The following is an 8,991-nucleotide window of genomic DNA, read 5'->3' on the forward strand; positions in this document are numbered from 1 at the left end:
AGAGTTCCAATAGTCTGCCCTGAAATTTCTCATGCTGCCCCTTTATAGTCAGTTTCTTCCCCAACTCATAACCGCTGGCAACCACCAATCTGTTTTCTGCTCCTGTAGTTTTCTTTTTCCAGAATGTCATATAAATGGAATCGTACAGAATGTAGCTTTTTGAGTCAGGCTTCTTTCATTTTGTATAATGCATTTGGAATTACCATGCTGTTTCATATATCAGTAGTTCATTCCTTTTTGATGCTGAGTAATATTCCATTGTATAGATGTGCCAGAGTTTGTTCATTCACCTCGTGAAAGACATTGGAGTTGTTTTCTAGTTGTTGGCAATTATGCATAAAGCTGCTATAAACATTTGCATACTGGTTTTTGAGTGAGCACAAGTTTTTATTTCTCTTGGGTGATTAGTTAGGAGTGGAATTGCTGGGTCAGATGCTAAGTATGTGTTTAACTTTCTAAGAAACTGCTGAACAGTAGCATGAGCTTTTAAAAGCATAAAGCAGATCATATGGCTCCTCTACCTAAGTCCTGCCAAAGACTTCCTATTATATGTAGAATAAAATGGAGGCTTCCCAGGCTCTTGTGATCTGGCCCCTGCCTGTCTCTGTGGCCTCTGTTATCATCTTCTCCTTACATGCTCTGTTCCAGCCTTCTCTCTGTTTCTTTCTTCTGTCTTTTTCTCAAGCAAGCTGAGCTCCTTCCCTCTTTAGGACTTTCACACTAGCTTATGGTGCCTCTTCTGGGCATGTTCTTACCTCCATTTTCACAAAGCTAGCTCCGTCTTGTCATTTGTTGTTTCAGCTTAAATGCCCTCTTCTCAGCAGATCTTCCTCGACTCCCTAATTTAAAGTAGCTCCCTCCCCTAATCCCTCTCTATCACATCAGAGCACTTATAATTATATGATGGTTTCTTGTTTAGTTGTTTACATGCTGGCTCTGTCATTCATAAGTCACCCCTTCCAGGCCTCGGCCTCCTTATCTTTAAAGTGGACATAATAATGCTCATTCCCCTACTGAATGAGTTTTTCACAATATTATAAGCTTCTTGAGGTAAGAACCACATCTTCTTTAAAATTTTCTTTTTAAGAACTTTATTTATTCCTCAACAAAAGTCACATTCAATACAATTTTCTGTCTCAGTTATTTTAATCCTCTGCACATTATTGCTAAAAAATTCTTTAATGGGCAAATTTCTTTTACCTCTATAGTTGGATTTCTAAATTAGAATGAGCTGTGGTTTTAGAGAGCAACTGGTAACAATTATAAAAATGAAAATTTAGGTAATCATCCAAAAATTTAAGAGTTATTGCACTAACTCTTGTTTGTCAACATGTTTCAGATTTCCAAAGGAAATGAACCCACAGAGCCCTCAGTGAGTAGGGTACTCAAAATATTACTATAATTTCTTGTGAGAATGGACCGATGTAGTGGGTTAGACAGACATAACACAGTGGTATACTGGAGTTGGCTGGAACTAGATCACAAGAGCTGGTTGTTACATTTTCAGGAATTTTTCCAGCCAGTTGTTTAACCATTGGTGGCTTGAAAAACTCCACGAATCAGGGATTTTTTTCTTTCTTCCTTGTTACTTTTTTTTTTTTTTTTTTGACAGCTGATTTACTAACACATCACTGACTAAGAGATATAGAACAAGGAAGAAGGGTGATTACATGAACATATTTAAAGGAAGTAGTAAAAGACAGTCTTAGCATAAGAATTCAGGGTCCTGAATGCACTTACATTCTGGCCCAAACACTTATGAAATGTATGAACTTGAGCAACTTCATTCACTCATTATTCCACAAGCACTAAGCATCTACTCTGGGGAACAGGAAAGAATCATGTGTAGAAGGTCCCTGCAACCCAGATAGCTACCAGACTAGTCGGGGAAAGGCAAGTAAAGGATTGCGGTTTGGAGTGAAAAATACAATGATCGGGAAACACAGGGGCTGCTGGGAGCACCAGGAAAGGGAAGTAGCCAACCCAGCAGGGGATTCCAGGATGGCTAAAGGAAGAGGGGAGAAGTCCACTAGGTGAAAACAGCCAGAAATGACTGGGGAAAATGGGTAAAGGAAGAATAAATACACTCAGCCAGGGAAGAGCATCATGGCTTATTAAGTAAAAGAGTAGTACTTACTTTGCAGGAAAGTTGGGAGAATGCATTCATAGAGCAAAGTCATGAGGATACATTGATAGCAGATGGAAGCTGTTACTGTGCTCACCAAGGAGTGAGCATCTGAGCCAGTGACCGAGGAGGTGGCATCTGACCTGGTTTCAGATGGGCGTGGGTAGGAACTGGCTACTCACATTAGATCAGGAAGACAAACTTCTCATTGGACCTTTTGTCTTTTCAGCCAAACCTCACCGCAAGACACCTTCTAGAGAAGAACAAAGGTCGCCAGTCATCCCGCACAAAAAACCTGTCCCTGGTATCCTCATCCTCCAGAGGCAACACATCTACCCTCCGTAGGGGCCCAGGGTCCAGGAGGAAGGGACCCGGGCAGTTTTCCATCACAACAGCCTTGAACACTCTCAACCGGATGGTCCATTCTCCTTCAGGGCGCCATATGGTAGAGATCAGCACCCCAGTGCTTATCAGCTCCAGCAACCCCTCTGTGATCACCCAGCCTGTGGAGAAAGTAGACATTCCTTCCAGCTCAGCGGGACAGGTAGGGAAGAATCTCCTGGAATGAGGGCACTTTTGAGTTGGGCAAGTGATTCATACCATGTCACAAGCAATATTTGATGTTTACTACTAGCTAAGCACCCAGAATGCCCTACTAGCAACTAATGCCATATGTATTCCATGTCAGAATTGTATAAACATTTTATTTCATCCTTGAACAGCCTGTGAGTTAGGTGTTATTACTATTATTCTCCTTTTACAGATGAGGGAACTTAGGTTTAGAGGGGTTAAACAACTTATCCAAATTCTCACAGATACTTTTCTTTCCCTTGCTGAGAGCCATGATATCATTCCTGTCCCTTAGAGAACTTCCCTCCAAAGAGATGATGGCACCTATTTTCTCAAGAGTGTTTTGGCATCATAATTTGAGACTCACTGTCCCATCCTCTGGCAATGTATTAGGCATCAGATGGAAAGAAAGCAAAAGAAACAAAAAGAAACTATGAGTTATTGAATGTTCTTAGGACTGGTTACCTACATTTGTAGGACCCAGTCTGAAATGAAAATACAAGTCCTTTGCTCAAAAATAATCAAGAATTTCAAGATGGGAACAGCAGAGCATTAAACCAAGCAAGGAGCCTTGTGTGGCTATGCAAGTCACACACTGGTGAAGCCAGCTCTGGGTGTTTCCAGATGGAGTACCTAATAAGATAATGCATGTAAAGTGCCTAGCACCATGATGCCTGCTATATATTAAGCATCCAATAAGTGTTAGCTCTTAATACTATTATTGTTAACCCTGGTCACTGTGTTGCCAACTGAAGAGAAATAAACCTGGGGTGGTCGTGGCAATCCGGAGGCTGAAGTATTTCTAGTAGCATACGGCTATTTATGTTGAAGGGTACTTTAAAAGATGAAGGAGTTGGAGGAATGAGGCAAAGTAATTAAGAAGAGCTGAATGTTGGGTATTTAGCTGAAAACACTCTTTGGGACCACGCAGGTGGCAACTTGAAAGGGCAAAACTCAACTTGTACTGATTTTTTTTTTTTTTTAAGGAGCCGTAAATTTTGTTTTTAAACATGAATTTCTACCTTGGGATTAAAAGGCTTAATTGGACTCTAATCCCTTTTTAACAAGACAAGGAGGAAAGAGAAAGTCAAGGGCTCCTCAAAGACCTGTGTGCTATTCTGAAAGGAAAACGATCACCTCCTACAATGCTTCATATCTTATACCACTGTCTGGGTCACTAAGAAGTTGGCTGCTCATGTAATTCTGCCCACCACCTGCACCACATGCACACACACACACATACACACTTTCTCTCTCTTTCTCCTCCATTACACTCCCCTTGCTGTAACAAAAGCTATAAAACTTTCTACATACACACTGTACTTCTTTACAAGTACATATTAATATATGCTTTATGCCCAAAGTTCTCCTTCACACACACACACACACACACACACATACACACACGCACTCTCTAAAATGGGAGCCTTGTGACTCACAATTAAGGCAAAGAGTCACAGAGTTTTTTGAAATGATTCTTTATATATAGTCATAGATATATAAAGTTCAGCCCACACTCAGTAGAAATAAGCTAGCTCACTTAGCTCTAAGTTGACTTTGCAAAAGATTTAACCAAGAGTCATTTTCCGTGTGCTTTTAAAATTCTTATTCTCGGCATTTATGTCATCTACAGAGGCTGGACTAGAGTGGGAGAAGCTTAGTAGGATTCAAAACACGTATTATTCCTTAGTAGTTTTCACAAATAGTAAGAATTCCACAGTATGGCATTCACACATCCGATGACCAGGGAACCACTTCACAGCAGCCTTTTCTCCACTCAAATGGCTGATTGGAAGGATTTCTACATGTTTGACCAAAGGTTGTAAAAGCACACTCGAAATGGCCCACTTATGATTTCTAGCTAAAGACAAGCAGAAAGTTGAGCAAATGACAAGTTCTTCCCTTTTCTCTAACATTCTTGAGAGCTGTGGTTGGGTCTAGTTCATCACACTCCCCCTGCCTTCCCCACTCCAGCAACCCACATGGTGCCTAGACCCTAGCAGGTACTCAATAAATCAAGGAATCAAGACTTTTAACGTAGATATCTGGGCAGGTGGTGGTGACATATATGTAGGGAACACTGGAGAAAGAATTAATTTCTTAAATAAAGATTACAGATTAGTGTAACTCTTTCAGCCAATAAACATCTGTTGAATGCTTATGATGTGCTAGTAACCATAGTGAGTACTGGAGATTCTACTACCATAGCAAGAAGAGTAATATAACCTCAAACTTTACTGAAACTAATACGAGATGGATGGATCTATAGGTAGGTAGGTAGGTAGGTAGGTAGATGGATGCATGGATGGATGGATGGATGGATGGATGGATAGGTGATTGATGGATTGATTGAGTGATATCCTCTAATAGAAAAGTCTCCTTTTACTCCCAGTCTCCTAAGCCTCCCCTCCATTCTAAAACTGTAATAAAAGCCTTGGTAGGGGAGGTATTATCAACACTTTATAGCAAGGTAATTAAGGCCCCAAAAGAAAAATGATTAAGCCAAGTTCATGTAATTTAGTAAAGAGTCTGGATTGAATTTAGAATTGTCTAATTCTAGAACGTACGCTCCTGTCACTATACTGTGCTATCAACTAAGACCACGTTAGGCAATATTCTGCCAGTGTAGTTTATCCTGGATGTCTGCAGCCTCCCTTTTCTTGGTTGTCTTCACTTGACTCCTTTTGGATGCTGAGGCCTTCCAGTATTGTCTTCTCCACCCACCCCCTTAGTCAAGAATTTGTCCTAAGTCTTTTGCACCTGAAAAAGGCTTCCATTTACTATCACTTTGTTTCTTTATGAACTACCAGTTGTGTCCAAACATTGTGTACGGTGCTGATGGTACCAAGAATAAGCTGCTGCCTCATTCTCCTCCTGTGGTAGAGACAAGTCTTGGATTGTCCCTCAAGTCTCAAACCCAAAAGGGTAGCAATTGCTGCCCTTTCATAATGAGAAGCCAGAGCCAGGAATTTTTTTCCCCTTTGTCGTTGTGTCTTTCCACCTGTGGGAAACCACTTGAAACTTCTGAATAGAACATCAGGAAATGACCTCACAGATGAACTGCAACTACAGACAAAAAACAATGGCACTTGAAAACAATTTAGGATTAGACCTGAAGATGCTGAGTAAGTTCTGTGGAAAACCGCAGTGCAGGAAGTTAAGTGGGTGGATTGAAACCAATGCAGTTGGCCTCTAAGAGAGTCCTGGAGACAAAGAAAGTCAACTGCACATGACACAAGTTAGAAAGAAGTCCTTCAGAAATGCCTCTTTGGGGAAAGTCACATGTGCAGGGCCCTCCCGGGAGATTCTAAAGTTGACTTGGTTCAGGATGTGGAGCCTCCTGGCCCCACTGCCTCCCACACTCACAGAGCAATGAAGCATTCTTGTTTTCCTAAGAGGTTCTGCTCCTCAATACGCCCTCTTTCTCCCCTTCCCCTCCCCCTCCCCATCCCTATCCTTCAGCCTCGCTCCTTCTGTATCACAGATCCAGGGTAGCAGAACTGCTCTGCAACTGGAAAGCTTTCTTTCCCTCACCTCCTACATTCAGCTAGTCAGTAAGCTCAGTGTGCCACCTAAATAGTCATTGCTTTTGCCCATCCCATTTCACTGCCTTAGTTTGTGTCTGCATCCCTTGCCTAGACTATTGCTCCAGCCTCCTCACTGGCCTCCCAGAGCCCACACTCAATCCCTTCACCTCACCCTGCCCAATCCCTCCCACCCTTATCCATACTTCCAGTAATGGCCTCCATAATGACCTCTTGCAAAACCCAAATCCCTTCAGCCACTTCTCTTCCCCAAACTATTAATGGATCCCATTATTGAGTGATCGCGACAAGCCAGAAACTACAATAAGTGATTTACAAACATTTGACTCTCCTCAAAACTGTTCAGAGTAGGTATTGGTATGCTCATTTTACCAAACGGGGAAACTCTGGGAGTGAAAGATTAGGTTTTTTCTTAGTCTTTTTTTAATTTTAATTTTTTTATTTCAGTAGCTTTAGGGGTACAAGTGGTTTTTGGTTACATGGATTAATTGTATAATGGTGAAGTCTGAGATTTTAATGTACCCATCACCAGAGTAGCCTACATTGTACCCAATAGATAATTTTTCTTCCCTTAACCACCCTCACCCTCCCTCTCTTCTTCGAGTCTCCCATTTCCATTATACCACTCTGTATGCCTTTGCATACCCATAGTTTAGCTCCCACTTAGTGAGAACATGCAATGTTGGTTTTCCATTCCTGAGTTATTTCACTTAGGATTATAGCCTCCAGATCACACGCACACACACACACATACCCCATATTTCTTTATCCACTTATCAGTTGATTCCTTATCTTTGCAATTGTGAATTGTGTTGTGATAAACATATGCATGTGTGTGTCTTTTTGTTACAATGACTTCTTGTCCTTTGGGTAGATGCCCCAGTAGTGGGATCAAATGGTAGATCTACTTTTAGTTATTTGAGAAATCTCCAAACTGTTTTCCATTGAGGTTATACTAATTTAAATTTCCACCAGCAGTGTATAAGCGCTCCCTTTTCACCACATCCATGCCAACATCTACTGTTTTTTTACTTTTTAATAATGGTCATTCTGACTTGGATAAGGTGGTATCTTATTGTGGTTTTAATTCACATTTCCCTGATAATTAGTGTGATATTGAGCATTTTTTATATGTTTGTTGGCTGTTTATATATCTTGTATATCTTCTTTAGCCCACTTTTTAATGGGATTGTTTGCTTTTTTCTTGCTGATTTGAGTTTCTTGTAGATTCTGGATGTTAGTCTTTTGTCAAATGCATAGTTTGCAAACATTTTCTGCCATTCTGTAGGTTTCTGTTTACTCTTATGATTATTTCTTCTGCTGTGCAGAAGCTTTTTAGTTTACTTAGGTTTCATTTATTTATTTTTGTCTTTGTTGTGTTTGTGGTCTTAGTCATAAATTCTTTGCCTAGGCCCACGTCCAGAAGAGTTTTTCTGGTTTTCTTCTAGATTTTTTTTATGATTTCAGGTCTTAGATTTAAGTCTTTAATCCATCTCGAGTTAACTTTTGTATATGGTGAGAGGTAAGGATTCAGTTTCATTCTTCTGCATGTGGCTATTCAGTTTTCCCAACATCATTTATTAAATAGGATGTCCTTCCTCAGTTTATGTTTTTGTGTGCTTTGTCAAAAATCACTTGTTTAAAAGTGTTTTTGGCTGGCCGGGCGTGGTGGCTTAAGCCTGTAATCCCAGCACTTTGGGAGGACAAGGCAGGCGGATCATGAGGTCGGGAGATAGAGACCATCCTGGCTAACACGGTGAAAGCCCGTCTCTACTAAAAATACAAAAAAAATTAGCCGGGCATGGTAGCGGGCGCCTGTAGTCCCAGCTACTTGGGAGGCTGAGGCAGGAGAATGGTGTGAACCCGGGAGGTGGAGCTTGCAGTGAGCCAAGATCACACCACTGCACTCCAACCTGGGTGACAGAGTGAGACTCCATCTCAAAAAAAAAAAAAGTGTTTGGCTTTATTTCTGTGTTCTCTATTCTATTCCATTGGTCTATATTCCTACTTTTATACCAGTACCATGCTACTGTGGTTACTGTAGCTTCGTAACATAATCTGAAGTCAGATAATATGATGCCTCCAGAGTTTTTCTTTTTGTTTAGAATTGCTTTGACTATTTGGGCTCTTTTTTGGTTCTATATGAATTTTAGGATTGCTTCTGTGAAAAATGATGTTAGTATTTTGATAGAAATTGCATTGAATCTGTAGACTGCTTTGAGCAGTATGGTCATTTTCACAATATTGTTTCTTCCAATCTATGAGTATGGAATGTATTTCCATTTGTTTGTGTCATTTATTATTTTTTTAGCAGTGTTTCATAATTCTCCTTGTAGAGATCTTTTACCTCCTTGGTTAAGTATATATCTAGGTTTTTTTTCTTATACTTTAAGTTCTAGGGTACATGTGCACAATGTGCAGGTTTGTTACATATGTATACGTGTGCCATGTTGGTGTGCTGCACCCGTTAACTCATCATTTACATTAGGTATATCTCCTAATGCTGTCCCTCCTCCCTCCCCCAACCCCACAACAGGCCCTGGTGTGTGATGTTCCCCACCCTGTGTCCAAGTGTTCTGATTGTTCAATTCCCACCTATGAGTGAGAACACGTGGTGTTTGGTTTTCTATCCTTGTGATAGTTTCCTCAGAATGATGGTTTCCTGCTTCATCCATATCCCTTCAAAGGACATTAACTCATCCTTTTTTATGGCTGTGTAGTATTCCATGGTGTATATGTGCCACATTTTCT

The 8,991-nt window shown here is 40.7% G+C and overlaps 1 protein-coding gene across 2 annotated transcripts in view; it reads left to right on the forward strand.

Moving 5' to 3' along the window:
* The window catches only part of SH3RF2 (SH3 domain containing ring finger 2), a 159,794-nt gene that overhangs the window by 89,844 nt on the left and 60,959 nt on the right, over window positions 1–8,991 (forward strand). For both annotated transcript variants that reach the window (XM_011931469.1, XM_011931470.1), the window contains exon 5: window positions 2,355–2,669. In XM_011931469.1, the coding sequence (XP_011786859.1) occupies window positions 2,355–2,669 (315 nt within the window). The remainder of the gene's footprint in view (window positions 1–2,354; window positions 2,670–8,991) is intronic.

This window comes from Colobus angolensis, unplaced genomic scaffold, assembly GCF_000951035.1.
Source record: "Colobus angolensis palliatus isolate OR3802 unplaced genomic scaffold, Cang.pa_1.0 Scaffold90, whole genome shotgun sequence".
Classification (NCBI taxonomy): Eukaryota; Metazoa; Chordata; class Mammalia; order Primates; family Cercopithecidae; genus Colobus; species Colobus angolensis.